Below are 24,789 nucleotides of genomic sequence, written 5' to 3'. Positions count from 1 at the left end.
AGATTTAGTGTTATGATTGTAAGATTTAGTGTTATGATTGTTAGATTTAGTGTTATGATTGTAAGATTTAGTGTTATGATTGTTAGATTTAGTTTTATGATTGTAAGATTTAGTGTTATGATTGTTAGATTTAGTGTTATGATTGTTAGATTTAGTGTTATGATTGTTATATTAAGTATTATGATTGTTAGATTTAGTGTTATGATTGTTAGATTTAGTGTTATGACTGTAAGATTTAGTGTTATGATTGTTAGATTTAGTGTTATGATTGTTAGATTTGCTACATCAATGAATGAAGAATGTCATGAATAACAAATTTATCTTTGTATTTACCCACTGACAAGACAGGAAGATGTGGACCGGAAAAAATAATGAAAAAGACATGATCAGGACAGAATTAATTTCGAACCAAATTGTAAGACTATTTAAAACGTTAATACAAGGATTTTGTTGAACGTAAATAATTTACAGAATATAAAGAGAACATAAAATATCGTTTTTAAACATTTATTGATAGCTATTAACCGTAAAAGCACTAATCAACCCGACTTTGATTTCAGTACCAATTGATAAACGAAGTCTGTATTTAGGAGATATTGCTACATACGGACTATTTTTGTTACAATAAACGTATTTGTCAGGTGCTTTATTTCATCGACAATACATATCTCCAAGTCAATACATTTGTTTATGAGCACTATGAACAAAATACTACTTAAGTCTCACGAGCCAGATACTTGTAAAGTCCTCTCATCTGCCTATTGAGTACATACATGTATGAATGCACTGAAGGTATATACAAACATATTTTGAAAGCGAGATATTATGCTGAATAACGATATACTACATTTAATGTTTATGACGTGTCAAAATAATTCGAACAGTAAAATAACTACATTTTTGTTGCTGTTATTGCTGTAACGAAAATAAAAACGAAACGCATTTTAGGAGGTTACACCCTTTCGCAAGTTACATTGTATCAGCACAAATTCGTTAAAACATTCAAATAATGGTTACGCAACTATGACGAGATTCTTTTATGTAATTGTAAGTATTCCAATAGACTAGGGACTTGTTTTGGAAAAAAATACCTAAAAAATTGAGTTTCGTCAATTGAATTTCATTTTTTTTTAGTGTAGCCTCGTTTGTATCTATAACAATAAATATATAAAAAATCGTTATACAAAATGTTTTGTAATGCAATTGGATGGTTAAAAGTGAATATGTACATGCTTAGAACAAACAAGACATAGTTTCATACAAAAAGATTGAAAAATTGAACAAAACATACACAAAGGCTATATTATTCATTAATTTTACATTTTACAATAATTTTGATCTGAAGAGAGTTGTCTTTCTTAAAAAAACGGAACTGATTGGGGATACAATTTACACAATCGACCTATATCCCTTTACATATATCAAAAATGATGATTATGATTTAAAAACAAGTCCGGATAAACAAAAATATCCAAAATTTTAAATTGATTGTTGTTCGTTTATGGAATCAAATCTCAATCATGTAATCATGTACACAAAGGACCCATTCCACGGACCGCTTATGTATGGTATATTCCGTCTTTGCGTATTGCAAAGTTATCTTCTCTTGTTAGCAGGTATTGATTGTTACGTCATTGGTTTGTGTGAAAAAAATACGTCGTTTACTCAAAAATTGATGACGTTACTCTCACAAACAAATGACGTAACAATCAATACTTGCTCACAAGAGAAGATAACTCTGCAATACGCAAAGACGGAATATCCATGTCAAGTACAGGTAACCAGAGGCTATCGCATGACATGCACCCACTCATGCCTTTTCAAAGGGATCTTAATATTGTACAAAACCAAATTTATAATGCATTACATTTGTAAGAATGATTAACCCGACAGAGCACAACTCACTCGACGGCAAAAATTGGAACGATCCCGAGCTTATGGATTTGTGTTAGCACGTTATATAAACTTATGAAGCTGGTACACAAAACAAATTGGTCCACTTTCCGGCGCTTCATATATGACCTTCTTGTAGTCGTCTGGTCTTATGTCAATGTGTTCTTGTGAGCCAACATATGTCTTTATATCGGAATATTTATTTCTCCTCGATTAGTCACGTTTACCGACGACGAAATCGAGGACAACTAAAGAACTATGATTCATTTAAACAATGGCAATATGTATTTTATTATACAGAAGTAAAACACGCGCCCCTTTGTTGCTGTCTACTCCTGTCGCGTCAGTCAGGCGGAGGTCATGTGTGATTATCCTTGTTAATATTTAAGTCCTGAATGAGATCAGTATGACTTTTCATTCCCTGCCATATGGTGAATATAATCCATTCAGATACGCTGAATTATATATAAATGATATTCAATCCGCATTGTTAACTTTTTAAAGTTGGTCTCATGTTTCGCATTTACAAAAACTTCATGAAATACCGGGATATTTTTTTCTATGATATGAATGGATTCATCCTATGGCAACAACCAACTAGTATGCTTCTTCATAACTATTGGAAGAGAAACCGACCACTGCGTGACCTTATATGTTAAGGACATTTTATGCGTGTATTGCACTTACTGAAGGGAAACACGATTGTTTTATCCTCCGAGGTTGATCATGTTTCACAGAAGCGAAGACCAAGTGAAACAAGACTTAAAAAGGAGAAACAAAGAATCTTTATTCCATACTGAAAGAACAATAAACATTTCAGTAATGCCGAAAAAAACACCCACCCAATAGTAGAGGTTAGTGTCATTTAGCTCCGTCATTCGGAACTAGGTTATGGTGTATTTTGCCAATTTTCTAGTGAAGCTACTAATAAGAGAATTGTGACAGGGGGATAGAGCGCATGGGTGCGACCTTATATAAATATCCCATTTATGAGAGGGCGATATTGCATATTTTCACCCCAAGGAAACATTGTTAACCGAGACGAAGCCAAGGTCAACAATGCTTTCCGAGGGGTGAAAATATGCAATATCGCCCTCTCATGAACGGGATTTTTATTTTATTATACCGAGTGTCATGTTTAGGTGTTTCACCACTTCACCATTTTTAAAGGTCCTTGTGTTGATTTGACATAAACCAAGACTTCATCTCAACAATTGTCGAATGAACCAACCATGAATGTGATTTGATAACACCCTGATACTGGGACGAACCGTGCACGCATACGTTTGGCGCATGTAACAATTTTTGGAATAACACCCTGGTACTGGGACGAACCGTGCACGCATACGTTTGGCGCATGTGATATTTTTTGGAATGTCACCCTGTCTTCTTTATCTTTGTAAAACGAGCAAGTAACATTGGAAATGTTCACATCTTTCTCAACCAATCAGATTACGAGATTTTAACAGAAGGTATAATAAACTGTTTTATTGTTCCGTCATGTGACCAGTACCATCCAATCAGACACGTTGTTTTAAGATGTAATAATAGATATAATGTTTAATTTCCTAACAATTAGTTGTGTTAAAACGATTTACATGCTTTAATGTCACTTACTTTCTTTAAATATTCATAAGCTTTCATGTTTTATAAATGACCAAGCTGACGCAGCAAATGTTCAGCATTTTAACAACATATCCGTATTACATATCAAACACGGGGGTTTGTTCAATCTTAAGTAACATAACATACAATCGAAGACTGTTCATTTAACCATACAGATAATTGAAAAAATATATAAAAAGTAAAACATCCGATTCAAAGCGGTTACAATATCAATCACTGACTAGCAAATATTGTGAATTCCTAGCGTAACTAACCAATGGTAAACATGGCAGCACATACCATTTCTCCTGCCCTAACTCTATATACAAAAGTGATTGTGACAAAAATGTTACAAATACTGTTTCCTTGATATGGTATTGTTTCTAAAAAACGTATTTCACATAACATGACCAATATATTGCAATTGACCTTAGTCTGTATTTATATGTCTTGATGACCTCAATAGAAAAATCCTATGAGAAATACAGTAAATGTTGAAACCACTATTGCGCCCGCATTCAGTGTCTTCCTCCAGAATTTTGTCTGATGTATAGATGTTAATTTCGCCCTGAGAACACGTTTCTGTTCCGGCGTTAGTTTTTGTTTGGGGATTTCTGTTGTTCCACAGACCCAGTTGTAACAGTATTTCTTGAAGTTTCCTACAGCACCTAAAATGTAGATTGAACTTTATATAGCACATCATTACACATTTTCACAAAGTACGAGTTGCTATAAGTCGCATATATTTCACTAATTCTTCATAATATTTATTCAAGTGTGCGACGTTGTAATTGTCAAATGAAATACATTGTACTTTTTCCTTGTAGACAGAATTTTACCGTAAACAGGCGAAATACATTAGAAACGTGATAGTTACTGTTCGTTTATACGCTTGTCTTACATCATCCAAATAATTAATCTAATCAATGTTGCACTTATGAGCAATTATTCAAAAATGTCCAGGCCTTTTTCAAAACTGTTCATAAAGTTCAGTTAATGATACCTATAACAATTTCTATAGGGTAGTACATGTAATATAAGCATTGATGTTGTTCTGATTAACATAATGAAAAACAATGAATTTATATATCATAACACTGCCAATGTTTACCTGTTGCATCCTCTGTTGCCTCCTTTTGTGGATCCTCTTCCTCCTCCTCCATTTCATCATCCTCCGAGTCTAATTCTGGTTCTAAAGGATCGTTCCTTGTCCAAAACGTTACACGACGCAGCTAAAATAACAGAATAAAACTTCATTATTCTTTCCTGAAAACTACCAAATGAACATGAAACGTTAAGGATAAATATGTTTTTTATAGAAAGAAATGTGTATCTTATAAATCACTGTACTTTTAAAACCACCTCTTTCATACTGAAACAGAAGTTTGGTAATTAATACTTATTAATTTCATATTAAGTTCCTATGATATTGCTGAGCAATATATTTCTAAGTATTGGACTGTAATATGTTTTAAGGTAACATAAATAATTCTTATCAGAATGAAAACTATAGACTTCCATGTTATGCAATAACCGGAAAAGGAAAGTTACCTTTCGTTCCGGTCTTGGTTCAGTTAAAAGGCTTATAACCACCATCACAATGGTAGCGATGACAGCCAAGATGGTGGCGAAGTGGAGAAAATCGACTTTAGTGACGATGTCGGGTCTGGTATCCGCTTCACCGCTGCCACAGTTCGGCGGTAAGTATATAAAGTCCAACACCAATCTTATGACCCCGATCACCAGACATATAATCAGACCCCAGAACACTCCCTTTAAAATGTGAAACAACACTATTACAAGACTTCTTTTAAATCGTGCAGTATAAACTAAAAAACATAATATACCATTGTTTCAACACAAGAAAGAAATCACAGCGGATTCAACAAAACTCTAGGAGACCCACAAAAATAGACACTATTGAACCTAAAAAGCATATGGTTCACCAAGAGCTCCAGAAATATAATTCCCGGCACCATATAGCAACCGGTATCATAACCACCGTCAAATCTAGGAGTGCTTGCAGAACATCAACGATAAAAGACACACTGAACAAGGTAGACACAAAAATGTCCGTAGCTTTGTACCAGGTCATGTTGCCGACTGTAATGTGTCTTAATCTTTCATAAAACAAAACCTTTCCTATTTTAGAACATTGTCAATCTGGTAAAAGTTACTCTCATACATAGCAAAAAAACTGTTTACAGGTAAATGCTTAGGTTTTTACTACCGGTATAAGTGTATGCTACAGGTATACGTTGATGCTACATGTATACGTTTATGCTACAGTTATACGTTTATGCTACAGGTATACGTTTATGCTAAACATGTATGCGTGGATACTGATGTTTCACGCAATAAGCAAGTTTCCGTCCGTGTAATGAAAAGCTTGTTGATTTTCCTAAATCTTTTCAACTGCGTTTAAAATTTACTTTATTTCACCTGTATGTTTTTCATGCTCAAACAACAATAGCGGGTTTCATTGGTTGATTACAAGGTTTTAACTTTCTATTTCGCGATTTCAGTCCATTAGTTTAGAAGTCTGAGCTAGGCTTGTGTATTAATATTAAGACGCGCATGCTAAGGGAAATAACTTTCATTCGTTATCCATGTGTGTCCTGGTGTCGCAAAGACTTGTGATAGCTGAAGTTGATAAACCACGAAGTGTACCGATCCGACTATCTGGCCTTTGTTATTGTTAAATAAGTCTTTTTTATCGAGTAAATTTTGAAAGAATATTCTGTATTTAGTTTTAAACTTAAACATGTTTGAAGTGTATGAAAACTTACTAAAGCAGATTGTGACAAGGTATGGAATGCACCAATCCGGTACGGCTAATAGTTATTTACAAACTGTTTCTGACGATCAGAATCAGAGAAAGTGCTACAGTGTTTTGATAACTCCTCATTCTAATGATATTCCACGGGGAAAGGGTAGGCAGAAGAGACGTGACTTTAAATATTTGACAAGAACAAGCTACAATGTATCATCTTAATAGGATGGCTTACCGCTTCCGTTGTACGTTTCCAGAATACTCCTAGAACGAACAGTATACACCATGGAGGGATGAGGTAGCTTCTGATGGACTGCATGTATGACCAGAACTGTCCTCCCTGGACCTTCTCCATGACTGGTAACCACAGGATACTGGTGACAACGAGGATCAGCACCGTAACTCTACCCACTATCATCAGTTCCGTTTCCTTGGCATTCTTCCTGTACATGCGCCATACGTCTAACGTTATCACAGAGCTGGCACTATTCAATATCGACGTCAGAGAGCTCATCAACGCCGCTAGTAACGCAGCCAACATCAGGCCCCGAATACCTCAAAAAGGTAAATCAAACGTTTATAAACAAACGGGATCAATTTAAATGTTGCTAAACTTAATCACTATAATTGCGCCGACATTGCTTTGTTCTCTATTGTTAATTATTGTGGTTTATTAGTATCTAAATGTGCAATGACGTAGTTAGTGTGTGTTTGTTTACCTAAATGACGTGTTTTGTAACGTTAAGTGCATACCTTCTGGTAGAATACGTAGGACGAGCAGTGGGTAAGCCAGATTTGAACAACCAGCCCTATTTTGACAAATCTCAAAACATTTGTCGGGGTCTGCACATGCAACTTCCTCTGTAAATATAGTTTGATCACATGAAACACAAAAAATCAGTCACTTGAGGGCTAAATAAAGCAGGAAGATTTCATATTAAAACACAAGCAGTATTTTCACTGTGTATATAAGGTACATAGATATTTAAGAGCTTTCGTTTTTCCTTAGTATACATAAATGTATCTTAAAATGCTTATTTCTGTAGGTTTAAGCTATTTAATCATGTACGTACGTGGGTATTTAATCCGGCTGACCATCCCGGGAATAACGAACATGAGAAAAGAGGTAAGTTTCAGCAAACCACCAAGCAATGCTCCCCCTTTGGAGTGGTTCATGTTCCTGGCCGACAAGCACCTCTGTACAATAAGCTGTGGAAATAGCAATTAACAAATGCAGAAATTGATAACGATTCAATTTTGTGATCTTAAAAGCGGCATTAAGCATTTTCAATGATAATTTAATACTATAGTACATCAACGTTACCTGTTACAGAAACAAACATGCATGAAATCCTACAATTGTTAACCTATACAAACGTTACTTTTAAAAATTAAATGGCACTTTATTGACAACTTTACAAAAACAAATCTTGATGTAAGAAAAAAAACAGAGTATCCGGATTAAACCCACGTGATGGGCCTGATGACCCCATAACTACATGTATACACGACCGATCGACCTGATGACCCCATAACTACATGTATACACGGCCGATCGACCTGATAACACCATAACTACATGTATACACGGCCGATCGACCTGATAACCCCATAACTTGATGTATACACGGCCGATCGACCTGATAACCCCATAACTTGATGTATACACGGCCGATCGACCTGATGATCCCATAACTACATGTATACACGACAGATCGAGGGCAAGATTCTTTGTCATCTTGGCCGAAGGTGAAAGCACCATCCACAAACACCCGACCACCTTACTGCAATTGCCGTTACCCAAGAGAATTACACGAGAAACTTACACTATAAACACATGTCCATGTTAGACCTTGAGAGTTACCTGATCTTGACACCAGACATACATGCCCAAGGTGGATAGTCCCAAAAGAGCACCTGGCCAGGGGATATCTCCCGTGACAGCATCACGCACAATATGAAATGAATCCTGTCTCGGTAGGCCACATGAGTATAACGATGTGTTTGTAAGCGTGTAGTTAGCTGCTGACGTCATGTACTTGTCGTGTATTGCTTCCCATCCACCAACATCTACCCAAGCTGAAAACAATCCATGTGAGTCTTATTTAAATAATAGTACAAAATATTTTTTTTAAATACTTTTCTGCTGTATCTATACTATAATTATCAATAATAGTGTTTAGACAAAAGGACCATCGACAAAGGGTTTTGCTTTATCAGTTGGCAAATGTGTCTACCGATATGTATACACATGTTTGGCGGTTATCATATACACAGTCATAACACGAACACAAGAAATTCCGTTTGCGATCTGAAAGCAGTTTACTCATTGAGGTTATGTGACAATGACTTACACGTAACAAAGAGAATGGTAGCACCAACAATAAGTACAACTGTCTGTAACGTGTCTGTGTAGATAACTGCAGCAAGACCACCTGTAATAGAAAGTAATATTTTACAGCCCTAGCAGTGAGAGTAACCAGAGTAAATCATCGTACCCAGGAAACCACATACCTGGGTTATTATTTAGACTGTGTATTTCTTTACAAATGTGTTGATAGTGATTTTAACTCCAGACTGTGGTATGTTTCGTTCCTCTCTCGCCGAGTTCAAAGTACGGTTAAAGAATATTTGGTATCACTAATTCCTTTTGCTTTACATATGAGTATCTTTTAATGTGTGTTACATGAATAACTGACTGTGATTTGTTACACTTGTGTTGAAATGTTGTTATCCATTCTGTAAGTGGACCCTTGGGTCTGTTGAATTGGAAATAAATAAATTAATTAATTGATTAATATTAAAAATAACAAAAGAAGTCAAAATGTATGCTCGTTTTGTGTCGAATGCGTGTTGATTGACAAACTTATCTATGTATCAATCTACATATCTTACTTTTAATTGCGTTGTATCGTTCTAGTGTGTTACTGTAGCATGTACCTTCCGCTGTTTTTGAGTAGCAATATACTGTGGTAATGTTTTGATGTAATATGTACACTGTGCAGTATTTACACTATACATGTACATCTAAAGCAACTCTAGGAAGCAATGCTTTATATACTAACATTTCCTGTTTTTGATATGTATATACCAGTGTGTGATGACACTTGTTTATGTCTTTGATATTATTTCCATCAATAATACAACAAAAATATTCATAAATCGGAAGCTTATATATATTATATGCATATATTGGTGTTTAATTATCATACATTCAACAGAAGGGATGTTGTTTTGAATGTTGTTTTGAATGTTGTTTTGAAATTCTGATTGTATAGCCAATGAAACAAAAGAAATGCAAATACACCCAGTAAGATACGATGTAAAGTAATGGCAGATGCAGTGTTTTGTTTACAATTGAACAAATGTACATATCATTATATGTTATCATTCAATATTCCTTTTTTCTACACAGCTTGAACACAACCGTGCTTAAAACAAACGGATTAAATAATTACAATTTAGTTTAAAGGAACACTATGTTTCGAAAGAGGATACTACATTTTTTAAGATAACATTTACGAATAGTTCATATACGAATGTACCTAAGGACTTAAGCATGATAACAGCCAAATTGAACTTAACCTTCAAGAATAGATAGCCTACCTATCATCTGCTTAATTAGTTCATGCCCATACATACAAATTTATATCCAAGTATGCATGGACACACAGTCCAATTTAATTTAATGGTCACTACCGCATACTGTTTAACGTTCTACTCGGTACACTTCAGATGTTATCGTAGTGGTTATAACATACATTGTGCTAGTAATTGCACACATATTCCGCTAGAAACAATTATCACAAAGTGGTATGGCGACATCGATATGAATATTCGTGTCATTTTATCTTCGTTTTTTCCTTGATTAAGGTCTGGTTAAAGTGTTCAAACTGCATGGTTCAAATAAACGTTTACTGGATGGCTTTCTCTTCGCTCAAAGTTTTAGTTTGCTATAAGGGATGTCGTTTTTGTAGTTGACGCCCAAGAGTGTTGTGAAGTGAGATAAGTTACAAATGTTGTATAAGGTAATGCGACAAAACTTTAAGAGTTTATAGTTACCGACAATGGTGAAAATGGCCGTCACAGTAAGTATGATAACCACACTGAGGTAGAGATTCCACCCCAGGATTTGCTGCAGGAACATGGCACCAGTAAAAATTTCAATCTAAAAACAAATAAAAAGTAGAAAACGTCAATAAGTTGGAGCTAAAAATAAGTGGAAGTTGTCATTAAGTGAGTGATGTCACTACCTAGAGACGACAATGTGTGAAACATGACAATAAGTGGGGGATGATAAAAGCTAGTAGATGATCATTGGGGAAATTGGAAATACATTGTAACAAAAGTTAGACTTAACATTTTGTTTCATGAGCTAACGACAACATGTTTCAAAATCTATTGTCAAGGCATGACTTTCGAAATATAAATTGACATATTTTTGATTTTAACGTAAAAAGAAATCATTTGATAACTATCTGGTGTGAAGTAAGGATACTTAAAAAACTATCAAAGTGAACCATACCGACGAGGGACATTGCGTCAACGATGCAGTATTTACCGATATATCGAAAATACATCAATTCAAAGACAAAATGGATAAAAACTAGTGAATGTAGGGTACGTGTAATATGGTACCTACTGAGAAAATACTGAGAACAAAAACACAGTTGATCACACACAAGTTGGACAAGATCAGCCGGCCGGATGTATAAAAAACACACGAATGTAATGACGAAAGTATACTCGACTACAGACAAATATTACATACCGAGATATTGAAGAGGATGTACCCGACCAGGGACATGATAGATGAATAGATTCTGATCCGCTTTCCTCCGTACCGTTTCCGTAAGTATTGGGGAGTGGTAAAGGACTGGTGAACAAAACAAACACGTCCCAATGGAGAGGTTAATCAATAGAGGTGTTGCATCATACACAATATACAGTTAAAGAACACAAGTAATGTACAACCACTACATGATGACATCAATAGGAATTAGTATCAACTGTACAGATTTACAGAAGTAATTACTAAATCTGGCGTGGTGTTAAAGTGAGCTCTCGCATTAAGAACGGTTGTTGTACCCTTTTAAAACAAAAGATAGAAAACAATATTTATATATAAGCTATATAAAAGATATGTATAAGATTTATAAAAGATACAATATTTTGTATTGTATTATTGTCTCATGGTGATTGTTTTTCTCTGTTTTATGTTGTTATACGTCAATAGGCAGATCGCCCTGAAAATGTGACAGATTTCTTCGTCTGCACTGTCAGTATTACTTCTTTGCCCATTTATCTATTTAAGTAATGCGCATCCAACCAACATTTATTTGTTCGGATCCAGTGCTGATATTGGATCATACTGTCGTTATTACATATGCGACCATATAAAAGCTATATATAAGATCTATATTTGTTGACTGTGCAAGGGATGTATCTGATAGTCTCAAATATGAATAGGTCACAGGTAGAATAATCTTAACAGACAATGAAGCCAGGAAGGGCGGCCGTTTTAGTGCTGGCCGGTATTTGATGGTAAACAAATGAAAAAGTGGTTTCATTGCATCAATGTGTCATGTGCAAGAAAATAGTTTGATTAAAACAACCGTAAATAACATTTCCAGTTGTAAAACATAATTACAATACAGATGAAACAGGGCTCGCTACATAGTACCATGGTTTTTATTAACATTTTATATCAATTCCCATAAAGAATTGTCGACATTCAATATACAATAGGATTTTTTTATGTGAAACAAATGACACCTACCCCACATGAGACGTACACAGGTACAAAAATCCAGCCAAGAGCGATGAGAAAGAACGCTGCCTGAAATTAAATATATGTATATTTTTTTCAAATCTGACTTAATGTTTACGAAGTTTACCAGTGTAAATATACGAGTGATAGATTATTTCTGTTTATATATAACATAGATAGATTTTATAAAATTTGCAAACATAAGTTTTCAATTTCATAGAAACTTATAAATGATATGTGATACTCTTTTACCACAAAACAAAAGCCATACTCATTCGAACTAATATGCAGTGGAAATCATTCATATAGTTTTTATTATCGCGAAGAGACAACAAGTCTAATCTTCACTACACGATAAAGCTAGAATACCAATAACTGAATGTTAGATCCACCAATGCATTACAATATAAAGTTCCCCTTTGATATGGAAGACTATTTAACAATAGTTTAGTTCCAAGACTCTGCCCCAATATGCATACATTTGCCTCCCCTATATTTTGTCTCTGATATTACTGCAGAGGGACTCGACTGATGAGCTACGCTGAACAGGAATTTCCGTTGGTGTGTGGTAAGAGTGACTGTATCGTTATTGAAGGTCCAGGACCTGGCCCGTTGTACAACTATTCTATTTTATCCCTGAACATAAAAGTTGATATCTATTGTTGTTCATTTCACATTTACTTCTTTTTCATACAAAAGTTCCATAATGATTGGTTTCTTTCCGGAAATGGTTTATTTCAGGTACAGTTTTCATGCAGGCAAAACGTTTTCAACTCATATTTATATAGTTGATGATATTGTAAGGACATTTAAATCATGTAATTTTTATTCTCAATTTATTGACATGTTAATGGGGAAAAAAGACGTTAGGATTCTGTATGGTACTTGCCGTGCTTTAAACTTACATGCCATTCATATATCGTGACAGCTAGACCAGAGGCTGCTGCTGAACCCGCTAAACCTATGAACATCGGAGCGCCTATGTTGCTGGCATAGATTGATGCTCCAATCTAAAATATATGGTAATTGGGACATTAATGATAATACACATAATGCAATATCAGAGTTATCATAGTTGACTTTGTAAACATGCCAATACCAATAATAGAAGCTGATATGTTGATATTGATACTAAAACACTTCTTAATGGAAGCACTGTGTTAAACAATACTGAAAATAAATCTATACTTGATAGTGTTCTTAAATATATATACAACACAAGAAGACTTGTTTAATTAATCAAAACAATCTATAAATTTTGTTATATATAGTCATAACTGATAAAATACTGTCCTTAAACCATTATGTGATTCTTCTGATTGTTATATATACATTGATGTTTTAATATTATACACCTAAGGGATTAAGCTTTGTGTGCTGTTTTTACTGATGGGTGCAATAAAGTAAAANTACTTCATGCAACAGCAGCAGGGTATGAACAGGGGGCACTAATGACTTGCAAAACAAAAAACAAAAAAACAATTGTAGCAATTTCTCTGTTTAATATATCATTAGGGCATTGCTTTCCTATTACTAATTAATTATGATTGACTTTTTAATATGAGCATTGTATAGCTAAAAATATCAATTAAATATTTATATGTAATTGAAACATACATGGAATTATCTCCCCTATACCATCTGCTATATATATATATATATATATGTCTATGCTACTTATTATATATAATTTGCATCAATATTTTCTTACAAACCATTTCATTCATCTTTGTCTTTGTCATGTCAACCTAAGGAGATAACTTATATAGTCCTAGCCTACTGTTCAATCCTATTGTTTACTCAATAAAATATGATGAAATGAAATATGTTGATATCATTTACATGTCTGTGTTGAAATATTGAGCGACTATTATATAACTTCTAGTCCAATAATAATCAGTTCAATCAGTAATGTATCGTATCTGTAATGGCTATTTTTTATATATTAAACAATGCATCCAATAAATAATCATGTGAGTATTATATTTAACTTCATGATACTAAGGTATATATGAAATACCATACCGGTATCCAGTGCATGTCTTTGCCAGCCAGAAAATAGCCTTGTGAACTCCCTCTGTTTGGTCGACATGTTGACTGCAATACAATGACCGATCTTTTTTACATTCATATTGTAATTGATATATTTTAAAATGTATGATTAGAAGAAATGAATAGCATGGTGAAGAGTTTACAATAACACTTATGGTTTAGGGCTTTACCTGTGCCCAGGATGACTCAAACACATGTATTGACAATGGGTAGAGGTCGGTAACCATGCGAACGGTAACAATGGACCATCCTAGTGCGAGACAGGTTTACATATAAATCCTGTTTGTATCGGTGCCCTCAGTGTGAGGGTTCATGGACAATCTTAAATATATGACATTACTAAATCAAACTTATAAAACATGCATCCATGCATTTTCGTCACATAATCTTTAGATTTATGGCTATGCTTTAAAAATGCTATCCAGACCATACAGAATAACAAACCCACGATATAAAGCTTGATAGTGTCAAGGGGATATGGAATTTTTTCCTGTTTTTACCATTAACGAAATTTGTTTTGAATCAACAAGGCTAGCATCAATTTTAATGGACGCCACAATGCCTTTACTACACTGTTTACACACAACATGTGATCGTCCGTGCTTTCATTCTGTTCTTTTTGAGGGACCAGGAGGACCTTACACGCCTTAAACGCCTTCGCTGTCTCCAAAATTAAAGCTCATGTATTTAAATTATGATCAACGCGACTAGCTGTAGTCATTGATTATTAACGTGATGATAATACAGAAACAAAACACCTGTTACGTCCATTGCACACAGGTAACACGTAACCATACACACATATTACGTATATAAAAGGAACAAGGCTCCTTTCTATTCAGGGAACTTGTCGTCTGGATATGTAATGCATAAAATGGAAAACAATGTAACATGAAAGAGTATTATAATCATACCGTACCAGGATTCCGACGACAAGCACAATAGCAAAGTATATTCCGATGGTAAGATAATCTCCCCAACCGAGTGTTTCCGTCATCTTAGGTATCAGTTGAGGTGGATTCGTAGTCTCGCCACTTCTAAACAGCTGAAGCACATCAGTGATAAAATGTACAGACGCATGTATACACAAAGTGACCAGGAATATACCGGGGCGATTTATATATCCTCCAAAATTTACATATTATTAGGAGGCAGGTATATACTCAGGTGAGCCGATACTTCCCTGGCCATCCACTGCGTAGGTAAACATCATATAACCCCCGTGTTAAGGTCGATCGTCACGCTCTAGTGTATTTTGTGTGAGTCAATCGTACCAACGTTCATCATAAGGAAATCTCGCTTGATACTGAACAGTTATCGTTGTGTTGTAGATCGAGTTTACATACAGATATGTTTACATACAGATACAATTTCTGTTATAACAGTAAAGCTGTAAAGTTAAAACTCACATACATTTATACATACATGTATGGTTGTATATTTGAGATATCCTCCGGATGATGACACTTCAGATTTTTATACAAAAAATGTTAATCAAACAGTTTTCTTAATATTTCCATATATAAATTTTGTTTTTACCTTTAAAAAAATGAAAAAATATATATTACACTATTCTTTTGTTTATTTACATTATTATTTACATTGCGAAGCCCAACGCCATTCGTGCACCTGGTACTTTTTCATGTTTCCACAGCAATTCCAAACTACAAATGATATAGATTTGTTTTAAGCTGTGTAAATACATAGTCCCCTGTTTTGTTTCCCCATCACAATATGAATAGCGACAGCGTTCAAACGAAACATCGTCGATATCGATCTGACGCTTGAATACGCCCGACAGGTAAACGAGGCTATAAAGTGAGAGAGATTTTGATCAAGACACTATTTACATGTACAACCTGCGCTCGCCCCCTATCTTCCCCCGAAAGCAGGATTTTTTTTCAATTCCTTCCAAAGACCAATAAACCTGGGAATTCAGGTACACCCATCATTAATGCATCCATGTATGTAAACTCCTATCTTCGACCAAATGTCGGAAATCTACGGCTATGAATATAAATGGTACAACATATATCTAAACAACACTTCCAACAGGAACATCCAGAAGGTAACCTGTTAGTCACGATGGACGTCGTTGTCCTCTTCACGATCATAACAGATGACGACGACATTGCTGCTAGTTGAGATGCATTGGAACGATAAACACCCATCGACTGATATCCTAATGGACTTACTAAAACTTGTATTCACACTGAAAATCTTCATATTTAACGCGAAAACAAATTAAATACAAGTCAGATTTTCATCTTTCACACAAAGATGGCCCAATACTGTTGTATTTTTGGGACATATTCGTCGGACTCCTTTGCGTTCCGGTCTACCATCAAATTTACAGTGGATATTATAACGGACACTGTCATTTGTTTAGCCACCGGTTCCGCGTTCCACTGTAAATGATGGAAAGATCAGCGAGGACCTACACTGCAAACCAACTGCAATACACTAGTTAATCCGTTAATCCTGTTGTCACCCCTTGCACACAACAATGAGCATCTCAATACCTGTGCATCAGACGTATAGTCACCTTCGAAAGCAAAAGATACAAATCTTCTTTCATAGATCGGGTAATAGACAAACTCAGGACACTTGGCTTGACAGGTCAGCTTAAAAGAAAAAAGTCATTTCGAACACAGAAGGTACCTTGTGAAGTTACATACCATCCCAATGTGGCAGTATGATAATTTTAGTAATCATGTGTTATGTATATGTATAGGGTGTGCTTATATTGATTAGATGTATATATATTGTTTAAATACTTTTACTGGTGTACCAATATAATATTACCATGGACATGAAGGAGAATTCTTCCTTAATGTTTGTGTGTTACCTGTACCTGTGAGCACTGTACTTGATATGACACCTGACAGACAGAATGACATTTGATTGGTCTAAATAAGACGTGTGTTAAGATCAGGGTAGGCTAGGTAATGCATGTACCTGGATAGTCAGTCAGGTGGGCACGTGTGCGGGACTCCACAGTCAGGACATTAACCGGTAAGTCATTCCAAGGCTTGATATTTTATTCAAATTGGTAGTGATTATTTACAAGTAACCATCCTGTTATTGCAGCAAGCTTTATGCAGTAAATGTAAAGTGTCGATATTATTAATATTTAAATTAAGGATAATTATGGTATTTTTGCTACAAAATAGCCATGTGAATATGTAAATTATTTCAAGGACATTGAAGGTCGCCAGTCAATATTGTTCAGTAAAATATTGAGACTCAAAAATAACTAATGTATAGGTTATTGGTAAATGTCATTTTACAATGAGTTTTCATAGTTACCTTATTTTTCATTTAGCTTATATTGTATGGTTGGAAAAGTGAGAATGGAATTGGCACTGAGAACCTTGCCCAATTATGCAGGGTATGTACTATATATGTTTCATCTTAAGATTATAATTTATTTATTTGAAATACAATAAGGTATAGAAGTACATGTATATATGCATTCAATGGTGAGAATTTATAGAGAAAGTTCTGTGTAAATTACCATATTCTGTATCATCATTAATTATATTCAATAATGAAAGATAACTTTATTCTGTCAAGTTCTGTTAAATGTATCTAATAATAAATGTAAGGAATATGGTAACATTTATATATATAAACGTTACGTGAAAATATAAGGATTTTATAGAAATAGGGTAAACTTGTAAATTTACCAAGTAGGAGTTATTTCCCTTGGTACATATGTAGGTATGTGAGTGGCTGTGTGTAACCGTGTGTAACTGTTCATTTTTATTTGTATTTTTAGGTTTTCTTGTTCGGGTTAAGCCCTGAAATAAAGGACCACAAAATTCGAACCAACTGAGTTGTTAGTGTTGTTTCTGGCCCGGTAACATTTCGACATTTCTATCAATTTTGAAAGCAAACTGGCTGAGTTTTCAGCAAAGCCATGTCAGATCTTCCCATATGGCATATCGCAGACGAAATTATATAAAGTATCCTTACGTAAGGTAACAATCCATCTACACCGCCTCTGCTGCAGTACAGACTCTTTGGAACACGCAACATTTATATGTGCATACTGTGTCTATACACCCCCCACAGTTAAGTGTACCATATACAGTATGTGGTACAAAGCTCAGTATCGAAATCAAGAGCTCCGTTTCTCCATTAAGCAAATCAAACCTGATGTCCATGTGGCAATGTACTTTAATACGCATAGCCATAGTTAGGAGAACATGCAGGTGGTTGCCTTATATCATTGCCGAACACAGAATGAATAAAGACGACGCACAAGGGAAAGATATTGGATCATCATCATATGTACAAACCCGCGTAACTTTCAAGGTATGAACGAATAAGATTTTGTTCTAATTTTCTTTTTCTACCTGGTGCTTTTTGACAGATCGGTTTATTGTTGACTCAGCCGGTTGCTACTTCATTTCAGTAAATGAAGCTGACAGACGTTGTTAAATTAGGTGGACGAATTGTCTGTCCCAGTGTGTTGTACAGTTTTGCCATTTTGTCAGTTATTATAAACACATGGACATGTGCGTCCGCGCTAACATAGCATTGCTGTAATTATTTGGACAGGGTCGACCTGCGTACCCGCGCTAACGTAACGTCGACTTAGGTCCCATTGGCCATCAAATGGCCTTGTTTTAGCCCCCCTCCCCCCCNCCCCCCCCTCCTCCCGCCCATTAAGGTACAGGGCATGGATACATGGATAGTACACATTATATATGTGATATGGGTCAAAGAAGTAATATAGACGGTAAAATCCCATATAACACTGGATCCTAATGGAGGTATGTCCGTAGGATACGAATTACTTAAAATAGTATATGGGGCAAAGAAGTAATTCCAACAGTGTGGACAAGTTTAGATTGTCAAATTTTCGGAGCGATCCGCTCCTTTTTCAAGACACAGTGAAGCAGAACAGTTACATGCACATATACATCATATTACAAGAAGATAGAATTGATATACTATAATTGAAAATATAGCTATTATATAAAACCAATAGTCCCCTCGGCTAAAGACAGCCGAAGGCAGCAATTAAGCTGAGAGCAGCGCGGACAAGGAACGCTGATGTAGAGGACCTATTCTTGCGCAAGATGCACTGTCATATAAAGTGAGTCATATATGTGATATATATACTCTTGTGAACACCCCTCTTTGTTAGATGCTCGATCTATTCCACTGGATTCGTATTGATTCACGTACACCTACTAGCCTATCTACGTGCAAACAGAGGTTCGATATCTCGAACACTGTACTTTTCCCAATGTTTAACAACCGAACTCCGTATTTTGATTTTGAACTATGTGCTGTAATGGAAGGTAAGTCTATAGCCCTCGAGTCTTATCAGTGTTATCAGCGACTAAGTCTCGTCGTATCTGAGAGTGTATGTGTGTGCTGCGGCCCCTTGCTGACATGGCGGAATATTTAGGATGGGAGGACTACTTAACAATGGGGATATATTTTGTGTTAGTCCTTGGTGTTGGATTATGGGTGAGTGAGTAGTCAGGTAACCGGTAGTCTCTACCTCGCTATCTTTTCATTGCAAGAAAACAATTTAGATACGTCTCACAAACAGATTGCAAATCTGATATACATTTGAGGGTAGACAATTGAACAATAGTTTCCGGAATAAAAAGGTAATATACTGTATTTACTAGAGAGATAAGAGTGATGGTATGGGTCAGATCCCGGTCAGTGTCAGATAGAAATCTCTCTCCACTGGGCGGTACGAAAGGCCACCCCTAATGACATGCTATCGGGTGTTACACGGCTCATCGTATTACAATATTGTCGCTTCAATTAACAACGGATTCCGTCAAATTTGAATTCATATCCAATAAATGCCAAAGAAATCTGGTTGTCAATAAATGTTTACCTTGTCATCTAGTATTATTAAAATTATAAACGAATAATATCGTTATAGCAACCTGTATGTAGTAATGATTAATAAGTTAATTATACCGTTTTAAACTGGTGCTTCAGAATTGAAATTAGAATGTTGTGCAAAATAATATTTTAATTAGCTATTGCAATGCATACTGTAATAATATGATACTAGTGATCTAAAGAAATAACTCAGAATGTTCATATGTTAAAATAAAAATATTTCCGACCTTCGAATATCTAGATTTAGCTATACAAATGATATACTCGCTGTGTTACATTTAGATATTGTTTGTTATATAATCAATTAAAAACGTTTAAATGTCGTACTTTGATGACTGATTACACTGTATTGTGTTACAGTCGACCTGTCGCTCTAACAAAGGATCGGCTCATGGCTATTTTTTGGCGGGAAGGAACATTCACTGGATACCTGTATGTCGGTAATTCATTGTATGGCCAACCTAATAGATAGTGTTGTACAAACCTATACAATATAACGTTATGAGTTATGTCCCTTTAATAAGCATTTATTAAGTTATTGTATGGGTTTCCTGGAAGGCAGCTAAACTATTTCGCATTTACAAGAAAACAAGGACGATATCCATATTTGGTTAATTCATAAGGTTTTCATAAAACATATATTCTACCATAAATTAAAAGGGACGGGTTTGTCCGAAAGTTTCATTATTACTTCATTCCCAAGTTTTTGCTTTTTCTTTCTTTTATTAAACAGATAGAGATCTATGAATTAAAATGATGTACTGAACGATTTCAAGTACTTCCATTAACATTTTCCTTAGTGCTTTGGAAGCAATTACAATTGTAAACATAGATTTATCTCCTTTTGAACGTACACAGGTTGGCGCCTCTATATTCGCAAGTAACATTGGAGCCCCGATGTTTATAGGGATAGCTGGATCGGCTGCTGCCTCAGGGATCGCTGTCATCATCTACGAGTGGATTGTCAGTATACGTGTTACGTCGGCTTAAATGATTTATCATTTTCTGTTCAAAATAAAAACTAAGCGTCGACATGTAAATACATAAGGAGCTTGTCAAACCAATGTATATTCTTTTCCACAGTTATGGCAGTTCCAAGAAGTAACACAAATGAAAGTTAATATCAAAAGAACAAAAAACACTACTTGTTTTGCAATTCGGGATATTGTCATTATGTGAGCATTGTTTTGCAGGCAGTATACTTCCTGGTTCTACTAGGATGGATCTTTGTACCAGTGTATACGTCATGTGGGGTAGGTTGGATCTTTGTACCCGTGTATACGTCATGTGGGGTAAGTTGGGTCTTTGTACCATTGTATACGTCATGTGGGGTAGATTGGATCTTTGTACCAGTGTATACTTCCTGGATCTACTAGGATGGATCTTTATGGGTAGGTGGATCTTTGTACCAGCGTATACGTCATGTGGGGTAGGCTGGATCTTTGTACCAGTGTATACTTCAGTCTATACGTCACGTGGGGTAGGTTGGATCTTTGCACCAGTGTATACTTCCTGGTTCTACTAGGATGGATCTTTATAACAGTGTCCACGGGGTAGGTGGGATCTTTGTGCCAGTGTATACGTCATGTGGGTTAGGTTGGATCTTTGTACCAGTGAATACGTCATGGGGGGGAGGATGGATCTTTGTACCAGTGTTTACGTCATGTGGGGTAGGTTGGGTCTTTGTTCCAGTGTATATGTCATGTGGGGTAGGTTGGATCCTTGTACCAGTGTATACGTCATTTGGGGTAGGTTGGATCTTTGTAGCAGTGTATACGTCATGTGGGGGAGGATGGATCTTTGTACCAGTGTATACCTCATGTGGGCTAGGATGGATCTTTGTACCAGTGTATATGTCATGTGGGGTAGGTTGGATCCTTGTACCAGTGTATACGTCATTTGGGGTAGGTTGGATCTTTGTACCAATGTATACGTCATGTGGGTTAGGTTGGATCTTTGTACCAGTTTATACGAATGTTGTATCTTTGTACCTGTGTATACGTCATGTGGGGTAGGTTGGATCATTGTACCAGTGTTTCCGTCTTGTGGGGTAGGTTGTATCTTTGTACCTGTGTATACGTCATGTGGGGTAGGTTGGATTTTTGTACCAGTGTATACGTCATGTGGCGTAGGTTGAATCTTTGTGCCAGTGTATACGTCATGTGGGGTAGGTTGGATCTTTGTACCAGTGTAAACGTCATGTGAGGTAGGTTGGATACTTGTACCAGTATATACGACCTGTGGGGTAGGTTGGATCTTTGTAGCAGTGTATACGTCATGTGGGGTAGGTTGGATTTTTGCACCAGTGTATACGTCATGTGGCGTAGGTTAAATCTTTGTACCAGTGTATACGTCTTGTGAGGTAGATTGGATACTTGTACCTGTGTATACGTCTTGTGGGGTAAGTTGGGTCGTTGTACCAGTGTATACGTCATTGGGGTGGGTTGGGTCTTTGTACCAGTGTATACGTCATGTGAGGTAGGTTGAATCTTTATACCAGTATATACGTCATGTGAGGTAGATTAGATACTTGTACCTGTGTATACGTCATTTTGGGTAGGTTGGATCTTTATAACAGTGTATACGTCATTTGGGGTAGGTTGGGTCTTGTGAGGTAGATTGGATACTTGTACCTGTATATACGTCTTGTGGGGTAGGTTGGGTGTTTGTACTAGTGTATACGTCATGTGATACTTGTACCTGTGTATACGTCATTTTGGGTAGGTTGGATCTTTATAACAGTGTATACGTCACGTGGGACGGGTTGGGTCTTTTTACCAGTGTATACTTCCTGCTTCTACTAGGATGGATCTTTATCCCAGTGTATACGTCATTTGGGGTAGGTTGGGGCTTTGTACCAGTGTATACGTTATGTGGGGTAGTGAGGTAGATTGGATACTTGTACCAGTGTATACTTCCTGGTTCTACTGCGATGGATATTTGTACCAGTATATACATCCTGGTTCTATTAGGATGGATCTTTATAACAGTGTATACGTCATGTGGGGGTAGGTTGGATCTTTGTACCAGTGTACACGTCATGTGGGATAGGTTGGGTCTTTGTACCAGTGTATACGTCATTTGGGGTAGGTTGGGTCTTTGTACCAGTGTATATGTCATGTGGGGGAGGTTGGATCTTTGTACCAGTGTATACATCATGTGGGGTAGGTTGGATCTTTGTACCAGTGTACACGTCATGTGGGATAGGTTGAATCTTTGTACAAGTGTATACGGCATGTGGGGTGGGTTGGATCTTCGTACAAGTGTATACGTCATGTGGGGTAAGTTGGATCTTTGTACCAGTGTATACGTCATGTGGGGTAGGTTGGATCTTTGTACCAATGTATACGTCATGTGGGTTAGGTTGGGTGTTTGTACTAGTTTATACGTCACGTGGGACGGGTTGGGTCTTTATACCAGTGTATACGTCATGTGGGGTAGGTTGGATCTTTGTACCAGTGTATACGTCATGTGGGGTAGGTCGGGTCTTTGTACCAGTGTATACGTCATGTGGGGTAGGTTGGGTCTTCGTACCAGTGTATACGTCATGTGGGGTAGGTGGATCTTTGTACCAGCGTATACGTCATGTGGGGTAGGTTGGGTTTTTGTACCAGTGTATACGTCATGTGGGGTAGGTTGGATCTTTATACCAGTGTATACGTCATTTGGGGTAGGTTGGGTCTTTGTTCCAGTGTATATGTCATGTGGGGTAGGTTGGATCTTTGTACCAGTGTATACTTCCTGGTTCTACTACGATGGATATTTGTACCAGTGTATATTTACTGGTTCTACTAGGATAGATCTTTATAACAGTGTATACGTCATGTGGGGGTAGGTTGGATCTTTGTACCAGTTTATACGTCTTGTGGGATAGGTTGGATCTTTGTACAAGTGTATAAGTCATGCGAGGTAGGTTGGATACTTGTACCAATATATACGTCATGTGGGATAGGTTGGATCTTTGTACAAGTGTCTACGTCATGTGGGTTAGGTTGGATCTTTGTACCAGTGTACACGTCATGTGGGGAGGTTGGATCTTTGTACCAATGTATACGTCATGTGGGATAGGTTGGATCTTTGTACAAGTGTATAAGTCATGTGGGGTAGGTTGGATCTTTGTACCAGTGTATACGGCATGTAGGATAGGTTGGAGCTTTGTACAAGTGTATACGTTTTGTGGGGTAGGTTGGATCTTTGTAGCAGTGTATACGGCATGTAGGATAGGTTGGATCTTTGTACAAGTGTATACGTTTTGTGGCAGTGTATACGTCATGTGGGGTAGGTTGGATCCTTGTACCAGTGTATACGTCATTTGGGGAAGGTTGGATCTTTGTACCAGTGTATACGTCATGTGGGGAAGGTTGGGTGTTTGTACCAGTGTATACGTTATGTGGGGTAGGTTGGGTGTTTGTACTAGTGTATACGTCACGTGGGACGGGTTGGGTCTTTATACCAGTGTATACGTCATGTGGGGTAGGTTGGATCTTTGTACCAGCGTATACGTCATTTGAGGTAGGTTGAATCTTTGTACCAGTATATACGTCGTGTGGGGTAAGTTGGATCTTTGTACCAGTGTATACGTCACTGGGGTGGGTTGGATCTTTATACCAGTGTATACGTCATGTGGGGTAGGTTGGATCTTTGTACCAGTGTATACGTCATGTGAGGTAGGTTGGATCTTTGTACCAGTGTATATGTCATGTGGGGTAGGTTGGATATTTGTACCAGTGTATACTTCCTGGTTCTACTACGATGGATATTTGTACCAGTGTATACTTACTGATTCTACTAGGATAGATCTTTATAACAGTGC

General features: G+C 36.5%; 2 protein-coding genes across 2 annotated transcripts in view; one reads left to right on the top strand and one right to left on the bottom strand.

The window, feature by feature from the left end:
- Window positions 1–3,311: 3,311 nt before the first annotated feature.
- Window positions 3,312–15,339, bottom strand: LOC110457456 (sodium/glucose cotransporter 4-like). Its single transcript, XM_021508749.1, has 14 exons — window positions 15,013–15,339; window positions 14,067–14,138; window positions 12,947–13,051; window positions 12,051–12,110; window positions 11,043–11,147; window positions 10,334–10,439; window positions 8,626–8,706; window positions 8,136–8,350; window positions 7,345–7,480; window positions 7,025–7,132; window positions 6,507–6,826; window positions 5,050–5,271; window positions 4,610–4,730; window positions 3,312–4,166 (listed from the first exon to the last, which is right to left on the bottom strand). The coding sequence occupies exons 1-14, from the start codon at window positions 15,088–15,090 to the stop codon at window positions 3,958–3,960; spliced, it is 1,938 nt and encodes a 645-aa protein (XP_021364424.1). The 5' UTR covers window positions 15,091–15,339; the 3' UTR covers window positions 3,312–3,957.
- Window positions 15,340–19,487: 4,148 nt separating this feature from the next.
- The window catches only part of LOC110457406 (sodium/glucose cotransporter 4-like), a 25,120-nt gene continuing 19,818 nt past the window's right edge, over window positions 19,488–24,789 (top strand). Inside the window, exons 1-4 of the mRNA XM_021508668.1 lie at window positions 19,488–19,580; window positions 20,337–20,408; window positions 20,835–20,939; window positions 21,170–21,229. Coding sequence (XP_021364343.1) covers window positions 19,503–19,580; window positions 20,337–20,408; window positions 20,835–20,939; window positions 21,170–21,229 — 315 coding nt within the window. The 5' untranslated portion in view covers window positions 19,488–19,502. The remainder of the gene's footprint in view (window positions 19,581–20,336; window positions 20,409–20,834; window positions 20,940–21,169; window positions 21,230–24,789) is intronic.

This window comes from Mizuhopecten yessoensis, unplaced genomic scaffold (assembly GCF_002113885.1).
Source record: "Mizuhopecten yessoensis strain PY_sf001 unplaced genomic scaffold, ASM211388v2 scaffold1147, whole genome shotgun sequence".
Classification (NCBI taxonomy): Eukaryota; Metazoa; Mollusca; class Bivalvia; order Pectinida; family Pectinidae; genus Mizuhopecten; species Mizuhopecten yessoensis.
This window is presented reverse-complemented; position numbering and strand designations above follow the sequence as displayed.

Excerpts from the sequence above, each read along its gene's own strand:
- LOC110457456 (XM_021508749.1), bottom strand. The coding sequence starts at position 15,090 with ATGACGGAAACACTCGGTTGGGGAGATTATCTTACCATCGGAATATAC. Across the intron at positions 13,052-14,066 it reads AAGACATGCACTGGATACCG|ATTGGAGCATCAATCTATGC; the intron begins GTATGGTATTTC and ends CATATATTTTAG. Across the intron at positions 8,351-8,625 it reads TACCATTCTCTTTGTTACGT|CTTGGGTAGATGTTGGTGGA; the intron begins GTAAGTCATTGT and ends GATTGTTTTCAG.